Here is a 14,405-nt window from a genome sequence, read left to right as displayed (position 1 = left end):
AGATTTAGAGGAGCACCACTCCTCATCACCCAGTATCATACTGAAATGAAGAAACAGAATAATATCATTTGCCAGGGCTTTGACTATCTAATATCATGTGTAGAAATGAGCGACATCCTTCCCACAATTCTTGCTACCCTCCTAAAGAGGTATTCCACTGCCTACCCAACCTACATAACTTCCTGGCCCAACCATATGCTGCTCCCACGACCAATCCCTTATACAGGATGTTATTTCTTAGGTAATTAGAATGTAAAATAGGTACTGTGTATATGAAACCCAGGTCCAATGCAAGAGATAGCCTGATGGCCCTAATTAGTTCAGGTTCAATAAATAAATAACTCTGTGGGAAATCCAGATGTAAGAGCTGTCCGATCCACCCACCAAGCTTACCTGTGATAGATCTCCACTACAGATACAGCAAGATATTAATAACTTGGTTGACGCAGAGTTGACAATACTTTATTGTAAGCAACATACAGTGTGTCTACTCAACATAAAGCTCAGAACCCAACTGCCTTTGACTCATTTGCACAGATATCACACACCAGGGCTGCAGCTCTTTGGTCTGCAACAGTGATGGTGCTGCACCAAAGTAAGAGATGATCAGATTGACCCACATTGACTCTGGTGTGGTGTGGGCACAGGTCCAAGTAACCAATGATGCCTCAGCTGGCTACTTGGCAGGGCACCACCGGATCATTTCTTGGTGTCTGTGATGTGGTGGAGATGGTGTGCCAGTGGTCATAATAAGTGGCCAAACCATGGCTAAGGTGGAGCATGTGGTGTCGATGGGCAGTGCTGTGGTGTTGATGTTTGCTGCAGGTGGTGTGAGTAGACTCAATGGTGTCACAGGGGTTAATGGCTGGGAGATGGGCTGCATCAGTGCCATGATGGTTAGGATGCTGTAGGCTGTGACTGACATGAGAGGGTATCTGACAGGTGTGTGTGAGTAGATGTCTCCAGAAGGTCAAGCCATGCATCAATAATGAGGTCTTCATCAATAATTTTAATTTTATTTATTGGTCCAGTAAGTCTTATATACATACAAGGTATTACAGTTGCTGGACATGTTTTACACTGCAGTAATATTAGGCAACCATTCTACTTTGTTACTTACATAAAATGACAAACTGTAAAACAAGTATTTAATAAAAAGGTTTCAGTAAATTTTTCAAATGCATTTATATGATTGGTATTCTTAATAATTTCTGGAAGCGTATTGTAGATTATTACATGAGAGTGATAAGAAACCCACTCAGATAGACTTGTGCTGGAGTAATTTACGTGGATATTTCCCCTTAACCTGGTATGGTGCGCATGCCCAGCAGTGTTGTGGATAAAGAGATTTTCTTTCTTCATCATAGCTTTCTTTAAAAGAGCACAATTTCTAGGATATAAATGCAGGGAAGAGGGAGAATATTTAAATCTATAAACAAAGGCTTACAGGAACTTATATTGCTTGCTTTTTTATTATTCAGATTATTCTCTTGTGCTTCCTGAATGTTGTAATGGCTGGAGGAGAATTTCCCCAAAAGATAACACCGTATATTAATAGTAAGTGTATCTGAGAAAAGTACACAGTTTTTACAGTTTCAAGAGTTGCATTGCTGGATAGTACTCTGATTACATATGTTAGAGAGTTGGGGGTTTAAGGACGGTATGTGAGAGTTCCATTTCAGATTTTCTTGCAGGCAAGGCCTAGAAACTTTGCCACAGTGTAATTCTGAATTTCATGTGAATTGCTGGCTTTTTGTTTATTTATTTTGCTGGTGCAGAAAGTATAAAGTAACTGTTTTTTGTGGGTTTAAGACAAGCCTGTTCCTATAGAGCCATTGTGATACTTCAACCATGATGACACCTGCAGCAGTGGTAAGATCTTTAAATTTTTCACTTCAATAAGCAGATTGGTATAATCTGCAAATAGTAATGCTCCTGTATTTCTTACATATGAATGGAGGTCATTAAACATGGCGGCAGATCATTAACATATATTAGAACAAGAAATTGTCCTAAGACAGAGCCCTGTGATACACCATGTGTCAGTGACGACAGAGCTGAAAGGTAGTTCTGTGTAGTGTTGGCTTGACTGTGTTAATCAGGTCCTTTTTTTCCAGAGAGAGAGACAGAGAGATAGAGAATTGAATGATCTGTAACATCAAAAGTCTATATTAAATCTAAGAAAATACCTGAAATTTTGGAGTGATTGTCTACTACATTTATGATGTGGTTGACAAGATGAAAGATAGCAGTCTCAGTGGAATGTTGTGCTCTGAAACCATGCTGACATACAGATAATTTATTACTCTGACTGAAAATTTTTGTAGCTGAGCTAGGAAGAGTTGTTCTATAATCTTTGAAAAGCCAGACAGCAGTGCTACAGGTCTTTAATTTGACATTTTCTGAGAGTCACCTTTCTTATAAAGAGGTATGACTTTAGCAGTTTTAAGCAGATCTAGGAAAAGGCCCTGTGAATGAAGAATTGCAAATGTCTAATAATAGTGTGACAATAAAGTTTGTTGACAGTTTTGTTATATGATCAGGGATGTAATCAACACCTGCTGAATTGCTATTTTTAATGAGCTTATGATTTTTCATAGCACATTTTGACTGGCAGGACAAAGCAATATTTTTTTTTAATTGTGGTTTTCAGGTGCCTGGTTGTCCTTCACATCTAATTTGCCAAATTTTTTGGTCACTAAATCATCTGCAATTATAGCAAAGTACGAATTGAACAGGTCTGCAAATAACTTTGGGTCAGTAATGAGGCTGCTATTATGGAACAGAGCAATGTTCTTATGAGTTTCCTTCTTCCCAGTATAATGAAAAGGATAGTTGCTACTCACCATGTAGTGGAGATGCTGAGTCTCAGACAGGCACAACAAAAAGACTGTCACAAAATAAGCTTCGTCAAAAATAGTCGACAGACACACACATACACACACACTCATGCAAATGCAACTCACACACATGACCACACTCTGTGGCAGCTGAAGCCAGACTATGAGCAACAGATGCAGTGCATGATGGGAGAGGTAATTTGGTGGGGGTAAGAAGGAGGCTGGGGTGGGGAGGGTGAGCTATGGCTGGGTAGGGGTGGAGGACTGTGAAGCGCTGCTGGGGAGCATACAGGGACAGGTTGGAGAGAGGGTAGGGGAGCTAGGTGCACCCTCTCTCCACCCTGTCCCTGTATCCGTCCCAGCATGTTCAGGCACTGAGTGCCGAATTCTGCTATTGGCCATAGTTCGATGGTGACCATACATTCTGTTGGACAGCTGGTTAGTGGTCATGCCCACATGAAATACAGTACAGAAATTGCAGCAGAGTTGGCACATGAAAGCCACTTCATGGGTGGCCCTACCTCTAATGGGATAGGATAAGCTGGTGACAGGATTGGAGTAAGGTGTGGGGACCACAGCAGCATTGATACACAGAACAAAGAGCCACGGTCCTGGTGTGAGAGTCGAAGACCGTTCAGTTCAGAGCTTTGTATCGAGTAGATGTACTGTGTTTTTCTCTTTTGTGATGAAGTACTGTCAACTCATAGCTCTATGACTCTTCCACATTCATTAACTTTATGTGTTTCATGGACAATCACAACCAAACACCATACCTGCTCTCCATGTACTTTCTAAACTGCCTGGTGGATCAAGTTGGTATCATGGTCAGAACTTTTCAAGGCTGGGTTCAATGTCAGGTTTCCTGCTAGAAAGATTTTGAGATTGGCTTGCAAAGTGTTATTTCCAGTTGACTTTACATGTAAAGGAAAATAGGTCCTTCACCAAAGCAGCATGGTTAAATGCAGGTTTAGGGCTAAAAGTGAGATCCGTGAATAATACTGATAATTCAGGGGGGAGAGTGCTTTGGATAAGAGGTTGAGAACACTGTACTGTTGTGACTGGTTCTTGTGATTATGAGTTATTACTGGTCTGGGAGGCAGTGGTGAACGCTGTTGGACGTTAAGAAGGTGGCCAAGCTCAGTTTGTAGGAGAAGAGTGGTTGTTGATGGTGTGGCTGTTTGGGGAGCTGCAGAGGGACAGGGAGGGAAACACCACTGTTGACATAGCTTAGGAGAAGTTGGGATAGCTTTGTGAGGCGAAGTCTGGCGTGTTGTTGCAGTCTAAAGTTGGCTTGGTGGATGATACCATCCAAGGATACATGAGGGGCAGATAACTGTAAGATTTTGTAGAAGGAGAGAAATCTGTTGGAGTGGAAACAGGCAGATGAGGCATATAGATCACAGTTTAGCTGGGAAACTCCAAGGGACAAGCAGATTTCAAGAAACAGAATATGGGACCTTAATTTTGATAGTGCCAAAGTGTGTTTTCAAAAAGAAGGACTGTAATATGTGATGGGATTCTTCAAGGCAAAAGAGGACAGTTTGGAGTGTTAGAAGTGATGGGAGTAGCAAAAATGTTAGGCAGAGGGTGGAAAAGATAGAAAAATGGAAGAAAAGCAGGGAAAAAATTGGAAGAATCAGAAGAATTCACAAGAGAATTGTAGAACAGACAATGGTTAACAAGAGGCAATGAGTGGGCAAAAACTTCTCACCACAAGAGTGGTCTATATAATCCAAAAAATTGATCTGAAAAAAAAAAGAAAAAAAAAGGAAAAGTCATGAAAGGACACGCAATTTTAAAAAAACTGGCCAAACAGAAAGTGAAAGTCACAGGAGATAATGTAAACTACTTTGCATGGCAAATAAAGTAATGTAGGAGATGGCAGTAAAAGTTGATCAAAGCAGTTTGGCGAAAAACAAATGCACCACTATCTCTGAACATCCCTTACAAGCCTTCCAAGAATTCCTCATATCCAACATTGCTTCACAACCTATCCACAGGTCCCTACAACATGACCCTAACCTGTCCTCTGCAGAACTCCAGGCTCTGCTTTCCCTAAAAGCTGAGAACTCCGTCATTATCCTCCCAGAAGACAAAGGATTTACCATTGTGGTACTTGACCAACAGGAGTATGTTGTGAAGGTCTACTCTAGCTGTCTGACACCTCTACATACAGTATCTACCATCAAGATCCCAACCCTCTGATTCAAATGGACCTGTAGTCCTACCTTAAAACCTAAGGCCTTTCACAAGGACTCACATCTCAATCCGTAGAACTTCTTACACTACCCAAACCACACACCTCCACCTTTTACCTTCCTCCTAAGATCCACAAACCCAATCATCCTGACCATCCTACAGTTACTGATATCAAAGCACCCAGCGAACATATATCTGCCTTAGTAGATTAACACTTGAAACCCATTGTACCAAGACTTCCTTCCCTTATTAAAGATACCAACCATTTCCTAGATTGTCTGAAATATGTGCCTGTCACACTCCCACTACACATTTTGCTTGTCACCACTGATTCCATCTCTTTCTGTACCAACAACCCCCTTGTACATGGTCTGTCTGCTGCTGAACATTTCTTCAGTCAACACCTATCTGATTCCGAAACTAGAACATCCTTCTTGCTCACCTTAATCAACTTTATACTTACCAACAACTACTTCATCTTTACTGGGCGGACATACAAACAGATGAGGGGTACAGTCATGGGAAGCAGGATGGCTCCTTCCTATGCCAACCTTTTCATGGGTTGCTTGGAGGGGGCTTTCCTGGGATCCATAAGCCTTCAGCTCCTGGTTTGGTTTAGATTCATTGATGACATCTTTGCCGTATGGACTCATGGTGAGGCTGACATGTTAAAATTCCTGAAATCTCTAAATACCTTCTCTCAATTAAATTTCCAATTCCGAATCCCATGCCACCTTCCTTGATGTTGATCTCATCTTCATCGAAGGCCAGCTACACATCAAACCTACTAAAAAACAACATTACTCAAATTTTGACAGTTGTCAGCCTTTCCATATCAAACATTCCCTCCCATACAGACTTGGCATTCATGGCAATCATATTTGTTTGGATGCAGATTCTTTACAGCAATACACCACCACTCTCACTTCAGCCTTCACTGCATGTAATTATCCCAACAGCCTAGTTCAAAAGCAGATTTCCTGGGCCATCACATCCACACTACTTGTCACCCAGTACTGTCCTGGTCTTGAATGTATTAATTAGCTACTTTGACAAGGCCATGACTTCCTAAAATCATGCCCTGAAATGAGATCCATCGTGTCTGAGATTTTGCCCACCACACTAGAATAGCTTTTTGTCATCCTCTGAATCTTCACAATATTGTTGCAGAAGAAGCTGAGTAGCACTGTGGTATAATGGTTATGATACTTAACTGCTTGCATGGAGGGGTGTGAGCTCAAAACTCACTTGGACTGCACAGTTTTAATTTCTATATGCATTTCAAGTACATTCTAGATGTATCCACAAATGTCAAGAATCATTGTACTGGAATTTTCTCTAGCTGTATATATAATGTGTGTGTTCTGGCCAGAGGCAGTTCACTCTGCACTCTTGTATGTGCAAGTGCTGAATAAATATTTGTTAAGTGAAGTTAGTGTTCATCATTCATCTAATTATGCCTTCTACATGACAATATCTATGCTCCTTCTGCACCCAACTCCCTACCCTATAGCTCCTACCCCTCTAACCGTCCCCTCCGCAAAACTTGCCCTATGCACCCTCCTGCAACCACCTATTGCAACCCTGTAACTGGCAAAACATATACTATTAGACGGAGAGCCACCTTTGAAATGACACATCATATACCAGTTTTTATATAAACACTGTTCGGCCTTTCACATCAGCATGACTATCACCCAGTTATTAGTCAGGATTAATGGGCGTAGGTAGAGGGTGTATACTGGCAACACACCATATCGTGTTGCAGAGCATGCTGTACAACAAGACAGTCATGACTACAGTGCCTGTTTCACCACACATACCATCTGGTTCTTCACCCAGACATAAGTTTCTCAGAACTCCAAGGGTGGGAACCAGCGCTACAAGATGTCCTTCATTGTTGCCACCCACATGGCCTTAATTTACATTCTTCACCCTATTTTAGTTTTCTACACCTTTCATTTTCTGACTTGTCTATTTTTGCTGCCCCCCCCCCCCCCCCCCCCCCAACTCTGTTACATACAATGCACTTAGCTTTTCACACTTATTAATTCAGGCATGATGTTTTAGCAGTAATCTCTGTCTTGCATATTGCGTTGTCTTCCACCTTTAAGCTCTCAAGTTTTTGAAATCTTGTCCAGTGCTGTCCCCAACAATCAGTCCTTCCTTCTCATCCTGTCGGAAAGTCTCCCCTGACCCAGGATTCTGGGTGACATTTCTAAACTTTACCCATTTCCCTAAACCTCTTCCGTCCTTTTCCTGCACCCCTCTTCCTTCCCCTTCTGCCTGAAGAAGAAGCCACTGGCTCCAAAAGCTTGTAAGAGTTAAAGTCTTTTGTGTGTGTTTTCCCTGCCTTTGCTTGGTGAGCATTTACTTTACACTAAAGAGCTATGTATGTTTCGGGATTGGGTCACCTATAAAAAGGTACAAGAACTAGCAGTGCTATAATTTTAATGTTTCTATCTTCTCAAGTGATGCTTTTCCTGAAGTCTGATTTAAAACATTTTGCTTTTGAAATCTTCCAGGTGCATTCATGATATCAGCAAAGCCACCCATTCTGTCCTGGATTTTCCAAAATCCAAGGGAGCAAAAAAATGCTGAATATCAAATATCAAATGACATCCCTTCCTGATTTATATTTTGGTTTCATTGGAGGTGTTTGTCTTTGCACTGCAAAGGCTATTGGTGTAATTATTACCAGTGCAAATGTTTCATTTATTTCAGCACTGTCTCAAAAATAATCATTCCTATTAGTTAAATATTTGTGTTTTAATTTCACTACCTTCAGACTCTTGCTGCAAAACTCAATGCAGATATTCAAAATATCCCTCAAGCTACAAGTCACATCCTCATTAAGCTAAGACTGTAAGTATTTAAATGTTTGTATAAATGATTATTTTCACTGTAGTGTCATTACATGTGCAATATCTTTGTAAAAGTGATTCAAAGATAAACAAAACTGCACTACTATTACTACTACTGCTTCCAAGCTTATGAACCACTTCCAGTATTTGTTTCACAACTTGTACACAACCAAGCACTTAGAAACAGCTATATGTAATAATCAGCTCTGAAGCTGATCACTGTGTGACCGAGAAAGTAAATCTCTCGGAATACATGATTGGGGGTCAGTGTAAATTTATATATAAACGCACCGTTGATGGGTTTGTAAGTGATTAGAGTTGAAAGTCTACGTGACAGCTAGAATGGCCACCAGAGTACTTTAGTGTTGTTTGTATTTAGTGCTATTAACAGACCTGCGAGGGTACATAAGGGGTGTGAACTGTGTCAGATCTTGACTGATCACTGTGGAGGACGCAGAGATGCTGCATACTCATGTGAGACAAGTGTTATCAGCACCTGACAGAGTTTGAACAGGGCCTCATTGTATGTCTCCATTTGGCCATCTGATCAAATCATGCAACATCCCACTTTGTGGGGCATTCAGATTTGGCAGTGGTCTCATGCTGGACTGCATGGGAACATCAGTGTAGGCATACTTGTTGTTAATGTTCCTGCCTACCATGTCCAACCACCACAAGGGAGGATAACTGTATTGTGCACCAAGCACAATCTGCACCTGCTGTCTGAGTACAAGTAAGGGAAACCCTGCAAGATTCTGTGTCATCCCACACCACAGGTTGGAGACCATCAGCAGCTGAACTAGGGAATTATGATCCCATGCATAGCCTGCCATTACAATACAACACAAACAGTTGCGTATTGGACTGGTGACATGACTGGAATGCATGAACCGCTGAAGAACAGTGCTGCATTGTCTTCAGCAATGAGTTATGGTTCTACACTACCCTGGATGATCATTGTCATTGAATATGACAGCATCTGGGAGAGAGGTCCCATCCTTCCAACATTTTTGACAGGCACAACAGTGTTACTCCTGTCTTCATCGTATGGGGAGCCACTGGCCATGAATTCAGCTCACATTTGGAAGTGATTGAGAGAACTCTGACAGCACAATAGTACATCATGGACAGCTAGCTCCCTCACGTGTTACCACTCATTCGACAGTATTGTGGGGCCATTTTTCAGTAGAACAATGCTTGTCCACACATGGCTCATGTCTATATAAACTGTATGCATGATGTTGAGGTACTCCATGGTTATCAAAATTCTCAGGTCTGTCCCCAATAGAACATGGTAGCAGCTAGCTCAAAGGTCAATTGCCGGCTGCGGTGGTCTCGCGGTTCTAGGCGCTCAGTCCGGAACCACGCGACTGCTACGGTTGCAGGTTCGAATCCTGCTTCGGGCATGGATGTGTGTGATGTCCTTAGGTTAGTTAGGTTTAAGTAGTTCTAAGTTCTAGGGGACTGATGACCACAGATGTTAAGTCCCATAGTGCTCAGAGACATTTCAACCATTTTTTCAAAGGTCAATTCTTCCTCAGTGTCAGTATCCAAGATGTCGAGGACAAGTTACAAAAGTTATGTGACAGCTTGCTGCAGGAGAAGATACAATGGTTTTATGACACCATTCCCAGCTAAATCAGTGCATGCATCCATGCCAGAGGCAGTTCAACATCATACTGATAAGTGGGCTCTTACTGCCAAGTTCTCTGTAAATTCAAGTCAGTGTTGTAGTCACTGAAATAACATCACATACCCTCTCAACCTGTGATTTTCCATTTTATTTCCTTCTCCCTTTCTGGATGTTTCAAATTTCTTTCAGGCAGCATACTTCAGCATTATGTTACAGCCATGTGCAATGCAACTGAGCACTGCAGTACTAAGAGGTGCCATAAAGAAATGTTAAGCAATCAAAATAACCACAGCCATGTCTCTAGATATATGCTGAGGAATATAAGCAATGAGCAGAGCTACAGGTCTGTAATTTATACAGAAGATTCTCTGTTAAAAAGAAATGAAACTCACAAATCCTGAAAGCTATACAAAGAAATGTGTAACTACACACCAAAAAAATTCAAAATACCAAGTTTGGCTACTTCTATGATTGATAATCATGACAAAGCACAGATTTCCAATTTCAACTTACATTTTTGTTATAAGGATGGAATTAATAACTGCTAACAAACTTCTATGTGGAAAATTTGAAATTTACCACATTTCAAATATAGTTTTCACATTGGTACACTGCTTACCTGTAATTTTCTCAAAACAACCATAATAATCTCCAGATCCAGTTTGTCTTTTTGTTGGAGATGGCTGTACAAATGTTCTTGGTGCAATGTTCTTTGCAGTTGCTGCAAGTCTAAAGCATAATTTCAAAATTAAAGGACTGTGTAATGCAACTCCAAGTAATGCAATTATTTTATGAATAATTTATAGATACCGAAATTGAAATATCAGTTTGTGTGTCACACACATACCGTTCCAGATATGCTGCTCTACTCCTATTGAAATAGGCTTCTTTCTGAAAGATTCGTCTGAAAGGAATGAAGTAACCATCATCTCTTGCACATTTTGACTGTGGAAAACCAGGAATCATCTGACGCCCTTTGATACTTTCTTCATTGAAAACATCTGTGCAAAATAAGAAAGGACTCATACTATGTAACATAATAAAGTTTTTAAATTGTTGTATTCACAGAAAGGTGAATTTAATTAAGAATAAAAGCATTGGAAACTATCTCTAAAGAGCACCAGCAACAAAAATTTTAATAAAGGCTTCTTGAAAAGTATTCCTTTACTTGTAATTAAAGTTATTTGAATTCTGTTGTCCTGCTCAAATTGTAAGGGCTACTATTCATTTTTGTAACAGGGAATAACAAATTAACTACACTACTGATGTGAATAGAGGGTGACAGTTATTGAACTATATGAAAAAAAAGTAAATTAGTTTCATAATGTCATACACAACTTTATTCAACATGTAAACTACAGATATTGAGATTTAGGTTACAACATGTCTGATATGCCTGCCAACAGTGGTGATGTTGTGGCGCAGACAAATAGTGAAATTCTGCATACCGTCAATGATCTGAATGGCTCTTTTCAGCTCAGCAGTGGTTTTGGGGTTATTGCTGCAAATCTTGTCATTAATACAGCCCCACGAAAAGGAGTTGCATGTGTTCAGATCCAGAGAATATGGTGGCCAATCACAGCCCATGCCAGTGGCCTCTGGGTATTCCAGAGCCAGAATGCAGTCCCCAAAGTGCTCCTCCAGGACATCAGACACTCTCCTACTTTGTTGTGTTCGAGCTCCATCTTGCATGAACCACGTCTTGTTGAAATCAGTGTTAATTTGAACAGTGGGGATGATATCATCTTCCAAAACCTTCACATACTGTTTGATAATCATTGTGCCATTAAGGAATATTGCACAGATTATTCCAGGACTGGATATTGCACACCACACAGTCATCCATTGAAAGTCGAGAGACTTCTTGATCATGAAATGCAGATTATCAGTACCCCATATCCACCAACTGCTTATTGCTGAACCCATCTAAATGAAAGTGGGCTTCATCGCTAAACCAAATCATACATGCGCATACTAATTCCCATCATGCCCCATGGCCAGCTGTTCAGTTTCTATGTCCTAATGCAAACCATTCAGAAGTTATGACAATTTTATTTCATAGAGTTCAGTAATTGTCACCCTGTATTTTGTATCATGGACTTGACCTAAATTCTTTAATTGTAGAATGATAGCATTTGTTTGGGGTTTTAACCCAATTATATTAATAATGTTACGAAAGCCTACAAATAGTTTATTGAACATAAAATAATTTGTTTTATCCAATGCATATGAAATATGCTTGCCGCAGGTGGGGAGGCTTCCATGCCTCTACGATACAGATAGCCATATCGTAGGTGCAATCACAATGGAGGGGTATCTGTTGAGAGATCAGACAAATGTGTGGTTCCATGAAGAGGGGCAGCAGGCTTTTCAGTAGTTGTAAGAGCAACAGCCTGGATGATTTACTAATCTGGTCTTCTAATATCCACCAAAATGGCCTTATTGTGCTGATACTACAAACAGCTGAAAGCAAGGAGAAACTACAACTCTAATCTTTCCCAAGGGCATGCATCTCTACCATAAAATGGTGATGGCATCCTATTGGGTAAAATATTCTGGAAGTAAAACAGTCTCCCATTTGGATCTCTGGGTGGGGACTGCTCAGGAGTATTTCATCATCAGGAGAAACAAAAGTGGCATTCTATAGATTGGAGTGTGGAATGTTAGAACCTGTATTCAGCCAGATAGATTAGAAAATTTAGAAAGAGAAATGGATTGGTTAAAGTTGGATATAATGGGAATTAGTGAAGTTCTGTGGCAGGAGGAGCAGGACTTCTGACCTGATGAATACAAGGTGTTGTTGTTGTTGTTGTCATTGTTCTCGTTTTCAGTCTGAAGACTGGTTTGATGCAGTTCCCATCAACTGATCCCCTCTTTTGGTCAAGCTGTGCCACAAATCTCTTGTCTCACAAATTCTGTTCAGTGCTTTCTCATTAGTTACATGATCAACCCATCTAATCTTCAGCTTTCTTCTGTAGCACCACATTTCAAAAGCTACTATTCTCATTTTATCTAAACTGTTTATCATCTGCATTTCACTTCTATACATGGCTACACTTCATACAAATTACAGAAAAGACTTCCTAACACTTAAATCCATACCCGATGTTAACAGATTTCTCTTCTTCGGAAATGCTTTCCTTGCCATTGCCTGTCTACATTTTATATCCTCCCTCCTTTGACCATCATCAGTTATTTTGCTGCCCAAAAGCAAAACTCATCTACTACTTTAAGTGACTTATTTCTTAATCTGATTCCCTTAGTGTCACCTGATTTAATCTGACTACGTTCCATTATCCTTGTTTTGCTTTTGTTGATGTCCATCTTGTATCCTCTATTCAAAACACTGTCCATCGCATTCAACTGCTCTTCCAAGTCCTTTGCTGTCTCTGACAGAATTACAATGTCATCGGCAAATATCAAAGTTTTTATTTCTTCTCCCTGAATTTTAATTCCTACTCCAAATTTTTCTTTGTTCTATGCCCCTTGACGCTTATAACTGATGTGTGGTTTCTGTAGAACTTTTAAATAGCCTTTCACTTGCTGTATTTTACCCCTCTTTTTTTAAAGAAAGTATTCCAGTCAACATTGTCAAAAGCTTTCTCTAAATCTACAAATGCTATAAATGAGGGTTTGCCTTTCCTTAACCTACCTTCTAAGATAGGTGATAGGATCAGTATAGCTTCACTTGTTCCTACATTTCTCTGGTATCCAAACTGATCTTCCCTAAGGTCAGCTCCTACCAGTTTTCCATTCTTCTGTAAAGAGTTTGTGTTATCATCTTGCAAGCATGACTTATTAAACTGAGAGTTTGGTAATTTTCACACCTGTCAGCAATTGCTTTCTGTGGAATTGGAATTAGCACATTCTTCTTGAATTCTGAGGTATTTTGCCTGTCTCATACATCTTGCACACCAGACGAAAGAGTTTTGTCATGACTGGCTCTTCTAAGACTGACGTAGTTCTGACAGAAAATGTCATCTACTCCTTGGGCCTTGTTTCAACTTAGATCTTTGAGAGGTTTGTCAAATTCTTCTCACAGTATCATATCTCCCAGCCTATCTTACACTTGTGTCCACTTTGCTTTCTATAATGTTGCTTTCAAGTTCATCTCCCTTGAATCTTCTTCTTCTGTAGTGGTCAATCCAAGGATTGGTTTGCAACAGCTACAATGGCAGCTTGTCTCCATTCTGTGCGTCTTTCAGCTTTTCTCTTCATTTCTTTATAGGTGTTACATCCCACATCTTACACGATTTGATCCATGTACCTCAGTCGTGGTCTTCCTCTTGGTCTTTTTCCCTCGACATATCCCTCTATGATTGTGTTCAGGAGTCCTTTATGTCTTAATAGATGGCCTGTAAATTGCACTCTTCTTTTAACAATGAAACTCCAGAAGCTTCTCTTCTCACCTGCTCTTTCCAGAACCACTTCGTTTGTCACCTTGTCGATCCATTTTATTTTGAGCATGCGTCTATAGCACCACATTTCAAAAGAATTTAGCTTCTGGTCTTCCTCTGTCCCGAGAGTCCATGTTTCACACCCATAGCATGCCACACTCCACACATATGATTTCAAAAATCTTTTCCTGATTTCAAGGCTGATGCTCTTAGATGTTAATATGTTTTTCTTCTTGTTAAACGCAGCCTTTGTTTGAGCTATTCTACTTCTCACTTCTGCCTTGCTCCTTCCATCCCTGGTAATATTACTGCCCAGATAAGTAAATTTATCAACTTGTTCAAGCAGTTCATTGCCTACAATTTTCCTTGAATAGATCCTCTATATACTCCTTCCACCTTTCAGCTTTCCCTTCTTTGCTTAGGACTGCTTCACCATCTGAGTTCTTGGTGTTCATTCAGCTACTTCTCTTTT

At 40.3% G+C, this 14,405-nt stretch overlaps 1 protein-coding gene across 1 annotated transcript in view; it reads right to left on the bottom strand.

The window, feature by feature from the left end:
• LOC126458858 (UPF0602 protein C4orf47 homolog) overlaps positions 1-14,405 on the bottom strand; it is a 166,734-nt gene that overhangs the window by 85,185 nt on the left and 67,144 nt on the right. Inside the window, exons 5-6 of the mRNA XM_050095821.1 lie at positions 10,384-10,537; positions 10,156-10,265 (exon numbers count right to left, since the gene is read on the bottom strand). Coding sequence (XP_049951778.1) covers positions 10,156-10,265; positions 10,384-10,537 — 264 coding nt within the window. The remainder of the gene's footprint in view (positions 1-10,155; positions 10,266-10,383; positions 10,538-14,405) is intronic.

The sequence above is a fragment of the Schistocerca serialis genome, chromosome 1 (genome assembly GCF_023864345.2).
Source record: "Schistocerca serialis cubense isolate TAMUIC-IGC-003099 chromosome 1, iqSchSeri2.2, whole genome shotgun sequence".
Taxonomy (NCBI): Eukaryota; Metazoa; Arthropoda; class Insecta; order Orthoptera; family Acrididae; genus Schistocerca; species Schistocerca serialis.
The sequence above is the reverse complement of the archived record's forward strand: the minus strand, read 5'-3'. Positions and strand labels throughout refer to the sequence as shown.